The 21400-nt window shown below is 35.3% G+C and overlaps 1 protein-coding gene across 1 annotated transcript; it reads left to right on the plus strand.

Moving 5' to 3' along the window:
* The first annotated feature begins 258 nt into the window (after positions 1-258).
* Positions 259-21261, plus strand: UFL1 (UFM1 specific ligase 1). The gene is made up of 19 exons (XM_005418392.2): positions 259-341; positions 587-756; positions 1609-1637; positions 2384-2481; positions 3319-3433; positions 3677-3807; positions 4436-4494; positions 7786-7932; positions 9032-9207; positions 9915-10094; positions 10414-10534; positions 12715-12837; positions 14508-14628; positions 15486-15649; positions 16734-16864; positions 17006-17086; positions 17841-17926; positions 18362-18542; positions 19236-21261. Exons 1-19 carry the CDS (start codon positions 259-261, stop codon positions 19446-19448), a joined length of 2409 nt encoding a protein of 802 aa, XP_005418449.1. The 3' UTR covers positions 19449-21261.
* The last annotated feature ends 139 nt before the right edge of the window (positions 21262-21400 follow it).

Genomic DNA, 21400 nt, shown 5'->3' on the forward strand with positions numbered 1-21400 from the left:
CCCCGGCCCGGGTGCCCCGCGGGGCCCGGCCTAGCACGGCCCCTCTGCCGTTCCCTGTGTCAGTGCTGGAGCCCCGCGTCCCTTCAGGGGCCCCAGAGCACGGGCAGGCCCAGGGAAGCGCCTGAGTGTGTAGTCCCTGCTGAGCTGGAGTTGCTCAAAGTCGTCACGGCTCCAGTGCTCGGTTTCTCCCTTCTATCTGCTTGACTAGTTGAGGCCGTTGCCCAGAACTTGTTTTTGTTAAAGAAAAATAAATCCGAAATGCGCAAAAGTAAAATAAAACTGCACAGAAGTGTCACAGACACGAATTCTTTAATTACAGGCGTTCCTAAATTCACCAGCAGGTGCGTTCTCACAGCTGACAGGGCTGAAAGCTGTTCAGAAGGAGAGTAAAAGTTTTGGAGAGATGACCCGCTCAAGTGAAAACATATAGATGGTTTGGTGGGTGATAAGCAGAATACAGACATTAATTTCTTAGTCTGAAAAAGTATGTTCACAAAGAACTGCAAGCAATCTTCATTGTGCTTCCCATGTTTAGTGTGTTTGAAACTTTAAAGGTAATTTTAGCAAGTACTTGCTTAGAATAACTGCTGACTCCTTCTGCTTCTGATAGATTGTCAGAACGGAACTGTATCGAAATTGTCACAAAGCTGATCGCAGAAAAGCAGCTGGAAGTAGTGCACACACTTGATGGCAAGGAGTATGTCACTCCAGCGCAGATTAGTAAGGAGATCCGTGATGAGCTCCATGTGTCTGGTGGTAAGTGTGGCACTTTCCTTCTTCCTTTGAATGTGGAAGTTAATTTTGAAGGCTACAGAAAGATTTTGAAAGTTTTCAGTACTCTTAATCTTTCAGAAAAAGTCAGTTTGCTTCATCTACACATTAATTCACCTACTGCTCTTTTATTTTCACTTCAGATCTGTGTCAGGCTCTTAGATAATAGGCTATTTGGTTTATTTTCACCCATGTGGAATTTCTGACATAAAAGTTGTATAAAAATCCTTTTGAAGGAAGTTTGACATTTTAATACAGTTAGTACCTGGCCAGGATGTTTGGCCCTGTCTTGGAATTTCAAATTCATTCTCCTTTCACACAATTGATAATAATAATATTTGTAAATTGTCACTGAAAAGTTCTTTTATTTTACCAATGTGAAGAGCCACTTGCATTGAAAGATATTACTTAGATATGTAAGGAAGTTCAGATAGCTTTTTGTTGATGGCTTTAATGAGCAGGCAGTGTATTGTACTTTGAATTATTCTTAAGGGTAAATTTCAGAGAAATTCATATATTCAGAAAAATTAGCTTCTTATTATGTCCATACAGATCAGCCATTTTCTCACTGTTACCACAGGTTTGCCTCAGTTTGTGTTTTGCCATGGTGTATCATACCAGTGGGACAGCTTGGACTGAATTAAAATTTGCTGGGTTTTTTGTTAGTAGCATCATGCAAAGGTAGAAAATTTTAACAATCTCTGAGCACTCATGGACTAGTTTAATTGGTCTACAGAAAAAGTAATTAAATCTTTTGTGCACCATGATCTGTACTTTATTCTAAACCTGTTCAAATATGTTTCATGTACTAAAAGTGTGTTTTATCTTTTCTTGAAGGTCGAGTTAACATTGTTGACTTACAACAGGTAACTTTAGTAATAAAAACTTTATACTTCTTTATTTTCTTCACCATGTATAGTGTGAATACGGAGTTCGTTAGTTACACTTCGGCTAAGTTAGTTTTTTAAAACAGAACAAATTCTATGAAGAGCTGGTAGCTCATGTCAGGGTACTGCAAATTACTTAATCTGTCCATTTATTGCTTTATTGAAACCTCTCTGCTTAGTGATAATCTAGGACTTCTGAAATCACTACTGATAAATACACTTTTTGTTTATGAACTATTTCTTTGTTAACTAAGGAGGGCAGACAGAAAAGAAATATGTTATCCATTTAAATTTAAAGCCGCAGTAGCCTGCATAATTAACTTTGCACGCCTCTTTGAATCTGTCCTCTTCCTTCATTATTCTTTGTGTCTCCACTAATTTTTATCCTGCAGTAGTCTTCCTCTGTGGCTAATTTTTCCTTCAGGCTTGAGCAAAATTGCTTGGAAACAGAAAACCTTTCTAAAAGCCAGTTTCCTATTTGGTCTTACTGCTTTCTGGTATTTTTTTATTATATATGTTTCTTTTAACCTTGTAACAGTTGCAAAAAGAGGTTTTTTCCCTAAAGGATTGCTGCTTTATTCCAAAACACAGATCAAGTGTGTTTGTATGCAATAGTATAAAAAAGTAAGAGCAGTTTTCCTCAAGATATAGGAATGTGGAACTAATATCTCAATGTTTGAGAATGATTTTCAATTTAAAGTTCTGATAAGAGATTTTTTTTTTAGGTGATAAATGTGGACCTTCTGCACATTGAAAACAGAGCTAATGACATTGTTAAATCTGACAAAGGTATTCAGCTTGTACTGGGACAGCTTATAAATGAGTGAGTACCTTCAGGAGCAATATGTATAATTCATACAGTGCTTATTTTTTAAAATGCAGACTAAAACTTAGTGTCCAACCTTTGTTGCTTCTGAAGTTAAATACATTTTTCTTGGCTGATCTTAGAGCTGCTTGGTGGTGATCAGTGCTACTCTTGGCAGGTGAGACCTATCTCAGCAAAGCATCCAGTGAATCCATGGTGTAAAGGCCCTACTGAGCATCTGTGTTCAGTGTCCTGCATTTAAAAGGTTTAATTTCTTACCCAGTGTCTTTGTGTACAGCAGGCAGATCTCATTTGTCTCTGACTTTGCTGTCTGCCTCAGCTATTGACAAACCTTCTGCCTCTTGTTTTATCTCACAAGCCTAAGATGTTTGAGCTAGTTATTTCATGGCTTCCAGCACCCTAACAACCGCTGAACTAATACTCTTATGGGGCTGTCCTTTTTATTGATTGAGCTTCAGGAACTATTCTTGTCAAAGAATATGAAGTACCTGGCTCTCTTGAAATAGTTAATACCTGTCTTGCTTACTTGAGCTGTTTTGCAATTTTCATTGACATTATGTTTTCTTCTTTCTCTTGCTTGAAATTTTCATACAAGTAGATAAAGGCCCCATCTTACTACTACCTACCTGCTCAGCAGGCTTTTAAAAAAAAACACACATTTTTCCTTACACTGTTCTCCTTTATTCATTTAAAATAACTTCTAGTTTATTTTTGCAAAGATGTAACAGAAAGAGGTATATTAAAAGAGGTCAGTTACTCAGTACGTGATCATGAGGTTGACTTTGAATGTCACACTTAACGTGTTGTCTTTTCTTTTTCTCGCTATTACTAAAGGAGTTATCTGGATCAATTAGCAGAAGAAATAAATGATAAACTACAGGAAACTGGCCAGGTGACAATATCGGAACTCTGCAAGGCATACGACCTTCCAGGAGACTTCCTGTTACAGGTGATGAAAGCCACCAACCTGGCAAAGGCAGGATTGGTTGTGACCACTTTCTTTCTTTATCTTTGCAATATCCATGGCTTTAAGTCACCGTTTCATACAAAATTAATACTAAGGTTAAATCTTCATTTTCATGGTGCATCTGCAAACCATACTTCTGTTTTTGGCAGAGTTTTCTGTCATTAGATATCCATATATCTGATGGAAGAAGGTATGCTTAGAAAAGCTTAATTTTTCTATTTACAGGCATTATCCAGGCGTTTGGGCAGAATTATTCATGGACAACTAGACCAGGAAAACCGTGGGGTGATTTTTACAGAAGCCTTCGTGTCCCGCCATCGAGCACGCATTCGTGGGCTCTTCACTGCGATTACTCGGTAAATTGAAATGCCTGCAACTACATATTAAAATATTTTTGCTATAGGTCTTTATAGTCCAGATTCACTTGTGATAGAAAAAAAAAAAGAAAAAAAAAGACCTATGGATCAATTTTTCTAAGTGTAGTTCAGTTCCTGGGACCAATTCTCAGTAACATTAGACTCACTTGTTAGAAATGGGGACTCACTTTTGAAAAACAAGGGAAGTATAACAATATACACTATACAACATACATTAGTGTTTCAGCTGAAGGAAATGTTACTCTGTATTTCTTATATTACTTTGTAGAATATCTGTCCTCTTGTCACTCCACTGCTCCTTAGTCGGGTACATATTGATGTGGTTGATCCATATGATTATAGATAAGATTTTCTTATTAAATCAAATTTTTGTGTTACTTTGTAGGAAGAGAAAAACTTTAAAAAACTTAAGAAAGCAAAAGTTTCCTTACAGTAATTATCATAGTTTTTGTGTTATCAGTAATTCAGAATTAAAACTGTAAGCTATTTTAAACATCAGTGTAGTACCCTGAGGCTGTGTTCATCTATAGCAACCTCTCTTATTTCTGGATTCTCCACATCAGTTTCAGATAATTAATTTATATTTTGTTTTTCTTTTTTTCCCAAGGCCTACACCTGTAAGTAGCTTGATCACTCGGTATGGATTTCAAGAACATTTACTTTACTGTGAGTTTCATTCAGAATATTTTGTGTGCTTTTTAGGAAATCCATTCTTCATTATTAAAATGCTTTCAAAGAAGCGTTTTAGCACATAGACTTAATTCTGAAATACAGAACAATGTGTTTCTCTTTAGTGTAGAAAATATTAAACCCTTTGTGCTATCCATCACTGAAGGGATGTTCTCTGTATCCAAAGCAATGAAAACATTTGTTGACGAGATGCCTCTGGGGACAGAATGATGCAGGAAGTACAGTACTTACTTATTCATCTCTTTCATTATTTGCCCTTAGCTACTAGCAGTTTTTATCAGTGAAGCACACAAAAGGGGACAGATTTTGTGTAGCCAAATAGCATTAATTGCTCAGGATTTTATTTACTGACTTTTTTCTGTGGTAATGGAGGCTAAGCTTTTGTTGTACTCTCAGTTGAATGAGTTTGTATGCTGAGAGATAAAACATATCCTTAAACTGTTTGCTTTTGTTTTCCTTTTCTAAGTAGAAATGGGTAAAGATTCCCTATTCAGCTGCCGAAATCTTTAGGCTCTACTTGTTTGTCACTTTGTGTGCCCTCCCCTGTCTCTCAAAAATGCTGCTTCAAGCATCATTAGTTGCCTGTGCTGGCTGACCAAGTGCTGCTGGTCTTTTAAAATCCTTTAATGGTTTTCTGTCTCTTCTCCTGAACCTTATTGCAACTCTTGATTGGATATTTTTGCCTTCAGGGCATTGTTCACTTTAGCTCCACTGTAGTATCTCTCTGCTTATCCTGTTGTTCTCTACCACAAACTTATTCATTAAAAATTAAAATCCTAGCACTTACATAAAAGCATATTAACAGTCTACTTCTACGTGATCAATTTAAAATTTCCACCTTTTTTTTATGTGCCATCCAAGTTTTCATAGATTAAATGGAAAATCTGTGAAATTGCATTATAATAATGTCTCAATACCCAGCAAATTTCAGTGTTTGGTTACAGTCTATTTCAGATAAGTCCTTCAAATACATCATCATGTTTTGATGATGTACAGTGTTAATTGGAATTGGAGTCCTGGTATTTTCCTGACACCAGTGAGCATCACAATACGTACTTCTGGTACTTCCATGGGTTTTTTTTAGTGAGTTTGTTCATTTTTTTCTTTAGTTTTTCTTACTTTCTCTCATTACCTCTGCAGTTTCTAAGTTTCAAAGAGCTTTTTATCTTTTTATTTGCTGCCAAATTTTATTGTGTCCATTTGCTGAGATACCATTTCTATTTCGCATATGTTGGAAACTTGAAAAATACCTTTTAATGATATTACTTCTTAGCTTTTTATGTCTGTCGCTGTTAGCAATGTGTTTAAAAGTGGTCATCAGTTTTCTGTCTCTTCCAGAATAAAAATGTAAGTTCAGTGTAATATTTGTATTATTTACAAACAGCTAATTATTTAATCAGTATTTGGGTTTAGATAGGATAAATATTATTCTTTGGTTCTTTCACATAGATGGGCTGCTATTCATTTTAAGCTCTCATAAAGTTACAATAAAAAGTAGTTTTAGAAATGAGAAACTCTTCAGGTTAAGACACTGATTAGAAAGCGTAATGAAGTAACAAATGTTATTTATTTCTGGGCATTATGTTACTGGTGTAGGACTGACATAGAGGGACACTTACCATCTTTGTTAGACTTTGATGGAGACTTAATAGGACACTACAAACTACTTGGTCACCTTTAAAAATAAATGAGAATTCATGGTAGTTCTACAGGGATCCTATTGTTTTAAAGCAAAATACTGACTAGACATAATTGTAGCAATGGTTTGTGAAATCACTGAGAGCACCTCCTCTGCCCTGGAGGTTTAGAACTGGCACTTGATAAAATACAGAATTTGATTGGTCTTCATTTGACTTCTTTTCTTCAGACATCTTCTTTCCTTAAAGAATAGATTTTTTTCCTTTTCCTTCATGGATAGATTTTTCAACGAACTTTGTGGAGTTCTAGGAAAGTCTTAATTATTTTTCCTAAAACCTTTGAATAAAAAGAAGTTGAAATTGCACACAGAGAACCATTCTGTATTATCTGACAGTTGCTTAAGTGGAACAGACACCTTGACTCTATTTTCTAGGGCAACTAAAATATTAGGAAGTATAAAAAACTAATTTTATTTCCAGAATTGGCCCTAAAAGTTCCATTTTATTCGATGTAACTGAACCATAGTAGAACATAATTCCTGGCTCTTGTCTTAAATTACATAAAGGTATATCTTGTTTAAATCAGTTTCTCTTTCTGCTGCATTTTTCAGTGTAAGTATTGTTCAGCTTTGCTAGTGGCAGTTGTGTTCAATAGCTGCTAGCTTGTAGCAGCTCATCTACACTATGGGCATATCTGACAAAAACTATCATGATTTGCTATGCACTGTTTCTTCTGGAACTGGGCTTTCAGGTAAACTTTCCTGCATAAGTGAGCTAAACCTCTGTGTGCTGTACTAAGCATGTTGAAGTGTTGATTGCTGCTTCTGTTTAATGAGGAAGAAGCCTTGCCATGTGATACCATTTATTGTTTTGTTCCAGAGCAAAACATGCATTTTAATGAAATAGAAATGAACATAAACCAAGTATTAAAAAAAGCCATTTGGCAAAGCTCTGGAAATTAGCAGAGTTAACAGCTGATGTCACTGATTTTTTAAAATATATCTCTCATATTACAGAAAGGCAGAAGCAGATCATAGGAGGCAAATCAGATATTCCTATGCAATTTAAATGGATTTAAAAAATCTTATTTAGCATTGAGAAGTGCTTAGTACTTTGGTACTACCAGTTACCAATATGTTTTTTGTTAGCAGTATTCTCAAGAGGTTATTATTGGCAACTGTGTTATGCAGTTTAGGTAATGACTTTTCATGTCATTTTCTGCATTCAGATTTTTTTTCCATTTTGGTTAATATGCAAGCAGGGAATTCAAAGAAAAATTACTAATAAAATGTTATTATATTTTAGTCTTCTGGCAAGAGAAAGATTCTTCTGTGTCTGCATTTTTAAAATTAAAAGCTGGAAGTGCCCAGGTACATATTCAATAAAAAACATTTTGATCCTGCCATTGTGGCTCACTTTTTAGAAACATTGTCTGATTTCCAGAGCTTTTGTGAAGAAATTCTCTTAAGTGTTAAAAATAATTGATAGAGCTTGGCAATGTTTCACTAGAACAAGCACAAACTAATTGGTGGAAAGAAAGGAGAAACAAACCAGGAAAAATAATTACTATCTTTTGATTAATGGATATTCTAACTTAGGAAACATCTCTTCATTTATTTTCCTCTTGTAGCTTTGCTAGAAGAGCTTGTTAATGCTGGTCGTCTGAAAGGCACCGTGGTTGGTGGGAGACAGGATAAGGCTGTATTTGTTCCAGACATCTATTCCAGAACACAGAACAAATGGGTGGATTCCTTTTTCAAGCAGAATGGTTACTTAGGTAATTAATCTATATTCTTACAGATAAAATAGCTTTCTAAAACTAGTGTAGGTAATTGGTCTTACCTTAATATAGCTAGGGCTTAGGGTGAAGCTTCACAAGGAGAAGTGGAAACCAATGCAGTGGCTGATACTCCTTTGCTCCAAGACTGTCTTGCTTATAAGGATGTGTGTTACTTTATCACAATGAACTGTATTTCAGCAGAGGGGACCATACTGCTAAACAGTAACTATTTCCCACAAACAATTACAAATGCTGTTTTTGATACTGCTCTGAAGACATTGATTAGCCTTCTCATTGTAGACTTTTCAGATCATCATGGCTGGAGTTTCAGGCCAGATGTCCAGATTAAAACCAAACTTTGGCTGTTAATAGTCCAAACATGCAGTGCTCAGGAAGAACTTTTTTTCCAAAATAATATTGGTAGAACTGGAGTGAGTAGCACTAGTTTCCTGATTAGAATCCAGACAATTATATCTAACTTCAAGCTGAGTGATGCTGGATGATGGTGTTTTGAAACACCATGAACTGTGGGAAAATCTGGATCTGAATAAAGAGAGGAATGTCCCCTTATGGTCCCAAATGGTCAGGCCCTAAGTAGCAGTTATTCTTGCAGATTGAAGAGGTTCACCTTAACTTAAAATGATAGTATTAAGTGTTTCTGTAACACTGTTTGACTGATGGGGTGTTTGTCAGTCTTTGAGTGTTTTCCACACATCTTAAGTATAAACTACTAAATAGTTGAGAACAAAACACTTGGACACTATATCTATTGTAAATATTGTTCATTACATATTAGAATACTTTGGAAAGATACGACTGCAAATACAAACTTAATGGTATAAGAATCTGAAAAAAACAATTTTCTAAACTCGGATCAAAGTCACATCCATGATTTAATCTGCATACTTCTATTAACAACATTTAGATGTAGCTTGTACTGAACTAAGTTTTAGGTCAACGTTAGCTAATGGCTGCATTTACTTGTGTAAAAAATACTTGTTACACTTCATTTCATGCTTTCTTAATAAAGTCATCCCAAAAGATCTTGTATGTATATAAAGGAATAAATTTTAACAGACATCTAACTGTTTTATAGAATTTGATGCATTGTATAGACTTGGCATCCCTGACCCAGCAGGCTACATTAAAAAAAGATACAAGTCTGCACAACTCTTATTTCTGAGAGCAGCTTGTGTTGGTCAAGAGATTGTGGATCAAGTTGAAGCCTCTGTGGAGGAAGCCATCAGCTCTGGAAACTGGATAGATGTAGCAGTAAGCAATCCTTTCAATTGCTTTTGGATTTTTTTTTTTCTTATTTTTGTGTCAAATGATACTTTATTGAAACTACATATATGTGTGATGAAATTCAATGTTGTCAAAGAAGAAAATTCAGTCTAAGTAAAATGACAGGTAAAAGGGCATTATTTGCTTTTGATTTGATCTGAACAAAAACAGGGGAAGGACATACTTGCATTCAGTTTATAGATATGTAAGACTAAGTTTCATTTCAAAACTAGTGTATTTCTCTACTAGAGAGCAATATATTTCTGTTGGGCTTTTTTTTGCTTTTTTTTTTTTTTTTTTTTTTTGAGAAAATGTCTAAGCTAAATGCTTACAAAACTTTTGGTGAGCAGAGAGATCTTAGCCACTTTGTCCTTAGCCACTTTGTCCTAATTTTAGGCCTCACAGCACTACCTTTGTTGCTCTGAAGTGCTGCCGCTGTTCTGTTTTTGGTGTTGCTTTGTAGCTGTTGAGCTTCATTTTGAAGCGGTTGCCATGCATTTGCCCAGAGGTAACACATATTTCTAGAGCAGTGTGGATTTGCTGTGTTAGAAGATTTAAAATAGTGTGTAGTCTTAAATTAGTACCTTAATTTGAAAAGTGCAATGCTTTCTAAATAGTTAGTAGGTGTCAAAAGGCCTTTGTCTATTCTGGTTATCCATTACAAGGATGCTGTATTTTAATTTTCTTTACCCTAGACACTTCTGCCCAGCTCATTGTCAGTAGAAGATGTTGGGATTTTGCTCCAGCAAGTGATGAGATCTTTAAACAAAAGCTCTTCAGGTTTGGTCTTCAGTGACACCATTGCAGTGAGTGAGAAATTTCTAAGCAGCTGTGCTGACCTCTTTTCTGATCTGATGCAACAGAAAGCAGAAAAGGTACAGTAGATTTTTTTATTGGTCAAGATAGAGTGCACATATGTAGTGTTGGAGTAAAGCTTATGGGACTTTCCAGTCACTGTTACAATTTCTGTACATCTCATCTGAAATACAACTAGAGAAGGAGCAAGACAAATGAACAACAGGTTTCTATATTTAATGGGTGTAATTTATATTCTTGTGCACTCAGGAAGTCCAGTCTCGTGTTGCACTTGGAAAATGTGATGTTTGATTCATGTACTTGAAAATGGCCAGCTGGCTTAAATGTTTCTTCCATTGCTGTATCTTTTTGCTATGATGTGCATGTTCTTCATTTTAGGAAATTAAAAACAACCCTGTTAACTTAATCACTGAAGAGGATTTAAAACAGGCTTCCTCTTTAGAGAACTCATATGCTAATAAAAAAGACAAAAAGGATGAAAGAAGAAAGAAAGCAGCAGGTAAGATATCAATATTCAGCTTAAGAAAAAAAACCCTAATTTGTTTTATCTTTTAAATACTCAAATATAAAGTTAGTATATTTTTTAGCCCATTAGATGCTTCCAGTCTGTTGCTTAAGATATTTAAGAAATAATCCAGCTGCTTACCATTATACTGTGGATATGCATACATCTCAGCTATGCCCATGAGAACTAATATCAGACTTAGAAATGCAGAGGAAGTACTCTAAAGGACTCTTGAGTTAGTTCAACACAAGTTAACTGTTTTTAGAAGCAAGGAATCCTGTGTTCATTTATTATTTTATACAGTATGGTCACACAAGACTGAATAAAACCGGTCAGGGTTTTATTAGGTATTAGCTCAGGGACCTCTGTACTATGTTTTATTATACAGTATAGATAAAATTTTAGTCTCCATTTTTCAGGGGTCCAGGAAAATTGCTATGTTTCTTATTATTAGTTTTTGGATGTTAATTCCAAAATAACTTTGCCTAAATTGAGAATGAGTTTTTGGGGCTTTTTTTTTTTAAGAATCCTTGAGGTATATTCTGGATTAAATTAATCCCAAACCTTAGTCCATTTGTGCGGTGACTCTTTGGAATAGACTTCAGTTGAAGGAAGAATAAATACGTGTGGGTTTAACCCTTTGAAATCTTTCTGATTTTTAAACCAGTATTCAGTCTGAAGACTGTGAATCCCAAAAACTTTGTGTGATTCTTGTGCTGCTGCAGCACAGCTGAGCAATCTATGTTGAACTCACTTGCAGAGTGTTATTGTGCTACTGAGAGTAAGAGAATTAGAGCACTGGTGCATCTGGCTTGATTGAATATACTTATCTGCAAAATAGAACATTCTGCTCTTAAAAAAAGAGCATGAGTAGGCCTGAGTTGACATGGGAATTAAACTTATTCTTGCCACAAGAGATGGCAGATTTTTCTAGGCCATAGCTAAGGTAGAGAAGCTTGGATCTTTAATTGAACTGTCATAATAGAATGACTTCGATTTCCAGCCCTCTGAGGAGTGAGACTCTACTGCGCCTGTACCACGTGTTTAGACAAATTCATACCCAGAGGTAGCGTGCTGCACCATCAGCAAGCACTACCCTGATATGTTTTATCATGGACTGTTATGTGCATTACCTAAAAGCACCCCGACATAACAGTTCTATGTAATGTAATTACTGTAATGCAGTCACATTTCAAATAAGTTTGTGAAAAGCACTAGTTTTTTGGCTGTTCCTGCAGAGTGGTGCTTAAAAATCCATCTATGGCGTGTAACACATGCAGTTAACTTTTTAAGTAAGAGCACCATGTCTTTGTGTTTCTTTTTCTTAAGAAATAGTAGTTACATGATGTAGTTTCTTGAAACCTTGGACCATATTTAAATGGAAAAAACACCCACTTTCTCAAGGCGTAGTGTATATATATCTAGCACCATGGAGTTTAAACTTCTTCCAAGTGAAAAAATAACAGAAGAGACTGGAAAAAGAGAAGAAAGAGCAGAACAGCTTGCTTTGTGGAGAGGGACTGTGGAGAGTAGAGATTCTGTCTGCAGTTGCATACATTGATTGCAGGACTTCTGAACAAAGTAATTTGTTATGTGCGTCAGAGCTGGAACATCCCATTACTCTGTAGTCATCTAGGAAAAGTTGAAAAGGGTTGAGTGCTCTAGTCAATGGAATGTGTGGTTCCAGTAATATTTTGGATAAATGCTTATAGTGTAGGATTCTTTCTCTGAAAATTAACAAAGTTACGTTATCTAACATGGTTTTTATAAACTCAGTTATTTAGCATCATTGAATAAAATGCTGAATGCTTACTAAGATGCTGTTTTCAGCCAACAAAGATCCCTCATTTCATTATGGACCCTGGTATCTCATCTGTGTTTAGCTGAAGCAAGATACTGCTCTTTTTTTTCCCCCTTTTTTATTATATGTGCATTTGATGTTTGTGTTTATTAATGACATTAGCTTAAAAAAAGCTTTGCTTCAGTTCCTTTTTTTTCTTAAGAGTGACACTTATGGCCTTAAGATTTTGAAATATATGTTCTAGGTTGTGTTTAGAATCAGGTTGTGGTTTTCAATCCAACATTAACAAGTAACATAGATAAATTAGCGTGGTATTGTAAACTTTTTAAGTGCTGCAACTTTCCTGTGTACTAAGCAAGTAATTCCCCACCAGAGGGCAGTGGAAGTGTGAGAGGAGGCGGTGGTGGGAATGCCAGAGAGATAAAGATGAAGAAAACCAAGAAGAAAGGAAGAAAGGATGCTGACAGCGATGAAGAGTCACAAGGGACTGCCACAGGTTTGTCATTTTATTTTTGGCACTATCTGTTCATATCTATTCAACATGGTTTAACTACTTTGTTTTTTTCTTACATGGCTGTTCTTCCCCCACTGTTCAGCTAAAATGTCAAGGAGATGAGAACACTATGTACTTAAAATTGTATCTATGGATCTGGTATTTAAATGAAATGGACATTAAATGTTCACTGAACAGTATAACTTAGTCTTTAAAAAGGAAATTTAATTCAAGGAAATAATACCATTTTATATTCATTCTTTTATTTTATGTAGGAAATGCCATAGATTTTGCGGTGAGTGTTACACTTGATTTTGTAACACATGCTGCATAGTGTATAATAAATGAATGGCCTAAATTAACAAATCATAGCAATCAAACAGTTTTTTTCTTCATAGGAATGAAATATACAGTGAAAATTAATGTTTTGATAGTTTTAATATCACTCCTTATTGGTGCCTGTTTCTCTACCTTCGCTATTAAAAGGAATGGCTTGCTAAGTACAAGCTAACGTTGTTAGATTTAGAGCAAACAGTGGCTGCAAATGAAGCAACTATGTTCTTTCTTTTGTTTGCTGGAGAACCAGAAATGTGTGCTTACATTTTTTATGTAGGATCAAGACTTTAAATACTGACTGAAAAATACTTTGAAACATGATATTTGACGTGTGAAATACACTGTAGTAATTTTGTTTGATACTGTTCTCACAGTGTACTGTAATTCACATATAAATAGAATTATTTTTCAGGACTACTCAGTTCCTGAGTAAAACAATGTTCAGTCACTTTTGGTTTTTGGTGTAGGCTTTCTATTCTGCTCTTATTGCTGTTTGTATTGCTTTATTATAATAAATTGCTTGAACCACGATCTCAAGGTAAACTCAGATTAAACCATTCAAATATAAACAAGGTCCTTTTTAAAACCTGATTTAACCTCCCTTTTCACTTACTTATAAACTTTGTGTGTTCATTACTGCTGTGGCACAACAAGGAACATTATTGATCTCCATATTTATGTGCACAATGCATCTGGAACATGTCCTTTTCTGGTTCTCTGTCATCATTCTGATCTCATTCTTATATGTAAAAATTGTACAGCACCTGAGAAAAGTTCCATGTTTTGTGCAAAACTGAAATACAGATGCACTAAATTGTATGCATGTAAGTTGCTTTTTTTTACGGGAACACCTCGCCTGATTTAATTTATCATGTTTCAGATTTTATACTGTAACCTCAAGTTTAGGACACTGTATTACATGATTGTGTACCTTACTAAATGGAGTTTAAAAAAATAAGAACAATAGCATTGTGAAATCCTTCAAGTAGGAACACTCAATTCAGTTTTGGCACTTTATTTGGTCTTGATGACATTATGGTTTCTGAAATAATGGGCCAAGCAGAAAAAAAAAGTGTCACCAAAAATGCTTATCCTCATACACTACTTCAGTTGTCTATTACAGAAACTTCTAAATGATCAAAAGAGAGATTTTGTCAGTTTTTCACATATGTAAAATTTCACTATCACGTATAATCATCCCAGTTTTTCCATTGTTGATAAGCATTTCTTCTATGGTGTTTGGGCTTTGAGGCTTTCCAGTGTCTCATGGCACAGAGTAATTGTAGCAATACTAAATGGAATGTTTTCTCAGAGAGTGTTGTTTATGGCCATTACAGGTAGGAATAAGAAGGTGGAGTTCTCTTTCATGTCACAAGAGGAAATTGAGGATGTTTTAAAGACCCACGTGCAGGATTGCCCTGAAGAGCTTATTACAGAGATTGCTGAACATCTAAGAAGGTAATTTCAATAATTCAGCTGGAGTTAGAAAATTTGTGATTCACTTCAGATGAATCTACACTTCAGTCTTTTTTCTTGCTTAGAAAAGAGGGTCTTGTTGATAGACATGAACCACAATATTGTCTTTCTGTACAGCTCCATGTTACACGTCTTATGTATTAGAAAGCTGTGCTGACACAGGAATGTGCCTCTGCTTAGCAGTACATGGTCCTGCAAGCTCATTTTCAGCTTCATGGGTGTATTTCCACCCCCTCACACTGATCCATGCTGGAGTTTCACCTGCCCCATCTTCTGGACAGCCTTTGATAAATGTTCATGTTTCCTGGCATCTGTGTCTCCACTGGTACCCATGAGAGCTGGGTAGTAAGTTATGTTAGCAAACTGAGCTATGCAAAGATGAATAGCTTCTTTTAAAAGTTGTTCCATACCAGAGAGAATGTGAATATTTATATTCAGAGCAAAAGGAACATGAGATTGCCACAGTAGCTTTATCTTTAAAAATTTGTCCAGAGGCTCCTGAAAGTTTGTGAATAGCATTGCTTCTGGAAATCCTTTTATCTTTCACCTTTTTCCCATTGAGGATTGTGAAAACCTTGGCATATATTTACATACCATACATACTATAACATTAGAACATCTACCATTAAGTCTATTTTAATTAATATTTTAATTTCCTCGTGGGGTTTTTTTTCTGATTTTCATAATTGGCTTTTTGTTTATCTCACTGTTCTGTAGCATTAATGTCCCCATCATTTACTACATGAGGTCATTTTCTCTGTTGCTGATATATTTGGGAAAACCTCATACAGTTTCACACTTTGCTCAATGTTTTCTCCTTTCTTCTTTCCTGTTCCAAGACCTTTGACAAAAACTTACCAGGAGGTTGTGCGTTCCGTTTTTACATCTTCAACATCTTCCTCTGGAGCCAACAGAAGACAAGCTATGAAGGACTTGCAGGAGGAATTCTCAAACCTGTACAACAACATTCGGTTATTTGAAAAGGGAGCAAAGCATTTCACAGGTACAAAATACATACTTTGAAAAATGAATATGCTCCTTCAAGGATGCTAAATTTATTCCAGAATCTACATTAAAGGTCAGACAGGAGCTAGAATTCAAAAAAGAAAATCTAGAAAGAAAAAACTAGAGATGTGTTTAGTATGCATAACACTGCCTTTATGCTGAAGTGCATAACTTTGCACAGTAATTGAAATTCATTCTCTTTATTTCATATCCATATTCTGTTGCCTTATGTCAAGGTAACTGTGTTCTTATCTTTCCTTCCCAAGTGTCTGCGTTCTTTCCAATTTTTCACTGTCCAGACAAAAAAAAAAAAAGGAAAATACTAGTATGCTCATTTTATTCTGTCAGCTGTGCCACTAATGAAAAAATTGAACACCACCTGATTCTAAGAAGCTGGTGTTTAAACCTCATAGGTTTGATACTGAAAGTAGCTGCTGCTTGAGGATAGTCTGTCAGATTTGTTTGGGTTGCTCTGTAAGGTGTGACAGAAAAGTTAGCATCAGGAAAATACTGTAGACATCTCCAAGATACTCTGCTATATTCAGCTTTCGCCTAGAAAATTGCCTGTGGAAATCTTCTAGCAGAAGGAAACATGAGCAAAACTACCTGATATTCCTGAATTTTGGAATATATAGAATTATTTCCCATTAGCCCTTGTTCTTGGGCATGCATTCTGTAGCCTCTTTTTTTCCCCCACATTCAGTATTTCAGTCTTAAAGTCACATGGCTGTTCTTCTATTTAACTGCTTGTCCTGCAGTATTTTCCTTTGTATGCTCTTGACTTGATCAATAGCACTGTTTCAAGAGGATTGTACATGGTTGTTTACTGCTTATACAGGTACATCTTTGAAATACTAGCAATGCATTAAAATGTTCTTACAGACCTGAAATCTCACATCTTTCACTGAACAACATTCCTTAAGAATGTCACAGCAAATGAGGGATGTTATCTTCATGTATCCAGATAACTTTCTCGTACTACTCATGGTTGATAGAGTCCACAGGTAGGAAGGTGCTGTGATAACATCATAGCAATCAGATAACTATAGTAAGTTACTTTAATCACTAATTTATTTTAACAGATGATACTCAGACTAACCTTGCCAAGCACCTGTTGAAGACTCTGTGTACAGACATCACAAATCTGGTTTTCAACTTCTTGGCATCTGAGTCAATGATGACAACAGAAAATTACTCTACAATCACAAGTGAGGTACAAAAATAAAAGCTCCTTTGTAACAGTCTCAAGTAGATCAGTGATATTTTTTCAATAAGTAATTGCTTCACTTGAAATATGCCAACATCTAAAAATATGATTAATATTACAGATTATTTCCATACTTGTCCCATACAGGGCAGAATCAAGATTTTAGGTAAACTGCCAGAAGATACCAAAGGTCCTTTAACTAAACTGCATACTTCTCTGAATGGCAAGGTAAAAATCAGGTTCAGATTTTCTGTTTTGCTGATAGAATGCTATTAAATAGCTGACACATGTAATTTAGCACATAATCACTGCTGCTGTGAAAGCTGAAGGAAAAATAATCTTTTGTATTTGTGTAAGGCAGTGAGAGAAAGTGTGTTTTTGTATCTGTGAATGTTCGGAGATGAAAAGATGATCTTACATTTTGATACTGATAATCACCTTCGGCTCCTTGCTGCCATATGGAATCCAGTGTGCCTTTCATAGGCAGGTGAGAAGAGTGAAAATTGAGTGACAATCTCCAGTCTGAAGTGGCTGATGTTTTTGTATTTTGTTCCCAGAGTTTTTGATGTTCTTCCATGTATTTCTTAACTTGTAAAATTATGGATAATTAAAAAAAAACCTAAACATTCAGATTGTGGCAGTGTAGGCACAAGGAGATTTATTTATTAATTCTTTTATGCCAAAGGTCATACTAAGGTGTTTCTTAATAAAAAATATATCTGTAAATAATTGTAGAACATGTATTCATTTTTAATATTATTTCCAAGACTAATGAGTTACAGTTTGGGTTAGTATTTAAGTATATGAACTGTTGTAAGATGAACAGAGGTAATTTCTACTAAATACAAGTTATTTTTTCTTTTCTTCTATAGTTTATTTTAAGTGTATTCACAGTCATCTTTTGTGTGATTAATTGTGAACAGTAGATAAACTTTTTTATAATCTGCAAACACAGATTAAATATTTCTATTATTTTTAATAGAGTATAGAAGATTTTCTTTCGTGCCTTGATTCTGCAGTGGATATTTGTGGTGTTATGGTGAAAAAAGGAGACAAAAAGAAGGAAAGGTACCTTAATTTTATTTATTCTATGAAATGTGGCTAAATTGCTGAACAAACATGGGATGGTTAGTATGGGAGCAGTCATACTCGGTGGGTAAGAGGCAGTCCTTCTTTCCAAACTGCTTAACTGAAAAATAGCAAGTCAAGCAGTTCTAAATCCATGAGAGAAGGAGAAGAGGAGAATTCACATTTAGCTAATTTTGTTGGCTCACTACCTTTCTATAATATAAATTCCCTAGGGGTCTTTCAAAATCTGAGCTATGCCAGTGATAGTTCTTTGGGGTTTTTTTTCAATTAACATTTTGGAATTCCATATAAATAAATGGTCAGAGGAGAAAATTAAAATTAATTGATGTTAAATAAGTTTTAGCATATGTGATCAACTACTATATGATAAAATCATAGAATCATATTTTTGTTTCATATATTCTTGTTCCTTAGGCAAGTCCTGTTTCAGCATAGACAAGCTCTGATTGAACAGCTCAAAGTCACAGAAGATCCAGCTCTTGTTCTGCACCTGACATCAGTATTGTTATTTCAGTTTTCAACTCACTGCATGCTTCATGCACCAGGAAGATCAGTACCACAGATCATTAATTTCCTAAGTGGCAAGATCCCAGAGGTATTCTTTTCTAGCTTTTAAAGGGGAAATTACCTTTGTTCTATGACAGAACATGAAAGTTGTACCTTACACTATTTTTGCTGCATAAACCTGACATTTTTTGATTTCATGCCTAAACATTACTTTATGTGCAGAATGTACAATTGCTCTGATCTGGACTGCATTGCAGATCAATCTCTTCAAGGATCTGTCATCAAAATTTTTTAAATAAAATTAAAAATGTGTTATTAGTCCTTTGAATTAACCATACAGACAGCTCTGTCTTGGGGGATATTACGATTCTTACGATGGCATGTTTTTACGTCTTTCCTCTGAGCTAGAGCATGGTTGCTTTTTAAATTTTTCTAATCCAGTTTTAAAGAAAGAGGTACCTCTTAAAGAGCAAATACATAGAGGTTCTGTATTTTATACTGCTGAAACTGGTGATGTTTATTAAGTGCATTGTTTTCATGCTTTGGTGGTTTATTGTCCTGTTTTTGCAGCACTTGGATGCTTTCAGTTTTTTGCCTCTTTGAATGTCTCTCAAAATTTAGGTTGTCAGTACTTTGTTACAAATATATTTCTGTATTACTAACTGTCTTTGCTCAAGAATAGGGGAATGCTTTTTAAAAAATTACATCTTTAATTTTAGGTCTGTCTACCTTTTCTGTAACATTGACATCCCCTGGGTTTGTTCTCGTTTTTTGCCCTCAGGATCAGTATTCACTGATAGTCAAATATCACGGATTAGTGGTGAAGCAGTTGACCAGCCAGACTAAGAAAACTGAACACGGAGACAGTGACACAAAAGATAACATGGAAGAAGAGGAAGGAGCAGAAAGCATTCGAAAAGAGCTTCAAGAAATCACTACCTCTATCAAGGATCTTGTTCTCAGACCTAGGAAATTTTCTGGAACAGAGGAATGAAACTGTTACTCAGCGCATCCTCCTCCATGATACAGTCAGACTTTATTTTCTTTTATGCTGAAAAATAGGGACAACAGAAAATGCTTGATAGACTTTAAATTTGGCCTCTAGTAGTTTGCAAATCACAGGCACGGAATACAGTTACTGGGTGATGGTGGCAAATGGAATTTTGTTACTTCTACTGTGTACTCCTAACACACTTTAATGTAGATGTGACAGAACACAGTTGTGAATGCTTTGGGTACAAAACCAGTGGATTTTTATTGGCATCCTCATGTGAGGCCTCAAGAAATTACTCTTCAAATAACAGTGTATTTTGCTCCATACACACACAGGCTGATAGTTTTACTTCTCTGATTTGGATTTGTAGTGAGATAAGGATTGCGTATAAGCCTGTCTGTCTTAATTTCAAATACTGGTTTTAGAATGTATTCTGATACCTAACAGCACACCAGCAAAGGCCATCTTTACTCTGATATCATTAGTGGATGTTTTCAGTTTCTGTTCACTGGACTGCAACAGTAAAAACACTTGGAGTACGAGTGGATGTTGATAAACTTAAGGGAAGTGACCCACTACTAATATGAGTTTCATGAACATTGAAGTTTATGAACATCAGCACACTGATACTACTGATGTATTCAGCTAATGTCTGAAGTAGCTGTTCATTTAAAACTTGTAATTCAGAAAAGGTGACTCTTTTGCATTGGCATTTTGGGAACAGATAAATTCTGTTAAACTTGCCATATTGTACATGCCATGTGTTTATTCAGCAGACTTGTTGAGTGCTTAGTCCAGTTCCCATAGCAGATAGAAACATTTGCATTCTGTCAGCTCTTGAGAGAACTCTTTATCCCGAGTTTCTTGAAAATAATTTAGTTCATGATCTTTCTACATAAACTTCATAGACAAAAATACTGCTTCCCTCAAGTTTTTTGTGAGCCTTATATTTACATTAACAGTACTTTGTCTTCAGTACAGTACAAAAATGTGAAAAATTGAGTTCTATCACTATTAATACCAAAATTCTTGTATACTTGTATGCTTCTAAATTTATTTTGGAGAGAAGATAATTTTCAAACTTGGAATATCTAAGTTCTGTTACTTCAGTAATACCCATTGATTTCATGTATGTAATTTCAGGAGGTTTGCATATCAAGGTTGAGTAATAAGAGATGAAAAACGTTCTTTTCACTAAAAATGTCGTTCACCCATCCTTGCCAAAATTAATGCTCAAAGAGGGCAAATTCTGTGCAAATTCTGCTCCATTCAAATTTTTCTGTTTCCAACAATTCGCGTATCCTTGTGAGCTTAATCATAAATATATCCAAGCCTGAAATTGCAACAATTGAAAGTTGAAGAGGCCAGGTATGGAACCCCAGCAACAGAGTAACAGATGTTAAGGTAATTTTGGTGATGTAAACAGTAGAATTTTACACATATTTAAAAGACAGCAATGTTCATGCCAATGCTGATCTTTTATCAGCCATGAGGCAAGAACAGTTTGAATTGTAAGGCAGAAGCAAAGGCAGTTGTTTCTCTTTCCTTGGCAGGAGGTTATAACAGCTGAGAGTAAAAGACAGTGGGGAATAAAAGACAATAAATATTCAGGTTGTTGAACTTTGCTTAAGAAATGGTTTGCATACCAGGGATAGGTTTGATTTTGTGCTATTTAGCCAGAATAATTAATAAGTTCCTATAACGAATGTAAACAATTTTATATGACATTGAGCTCTTTTGTAAATAATATGCTATATGTATGCAAATAAGAAATTATTTTAATAACATTAAATGATTAAGTATTTGAAGAGCATTCTGTTGACATCAGCAGTGTTTGATCATCTTGCAACTTGCAGCTTTCAAACAGCAATAGGTAATATGCACTGTTAGACTTAACACACCATTCTAAGTGTCCCTGTGTTTTTGTTTGGTATAATAATCAATTTACTGCA

The sequence above is a fragment of the Geospiza fortis genome, unplaced genomic scaffold (genome assembly GCF_000277835.1).
Source record: "Geospiza fortis unplaced genomic scaffold, GeoFor_1.0 scaffold53, whole genome shotgun sequence".
In the NCBI taxonomy this organism is placed as follows: domain Eukaryota; kingdom Metazoa; phylum Chordata; class Aves; order Passeriformes; family Thraupidae; genus Geospiza; species Geospiza fortis.

Excerpts from the sequence above, each read along its gene's own strand:
- UFL1 (XM_005418392.2), top strand. The coding sequence starts at position 259 with ATGCGCAAAAGTAAAATAAAACTGCACAGAAGTGTCACAGACACGAAT. Across the intron at positions 14,629-15,485 it reads ATTGCTGAACATCTAAGAAG|ACCTTTGACAAAAACTTACC; the intron begins GTAATTTCAATA and ends TCCTGTTCCAAG. Across the intron at positions 17,927-18,361 it reads GGAGACAAAAAGAAGGAAAG|GCAAGTCCTGTTTCAGCATA; the intron begins GTACCTTAATTT and ends CTTGTTCCTTAG.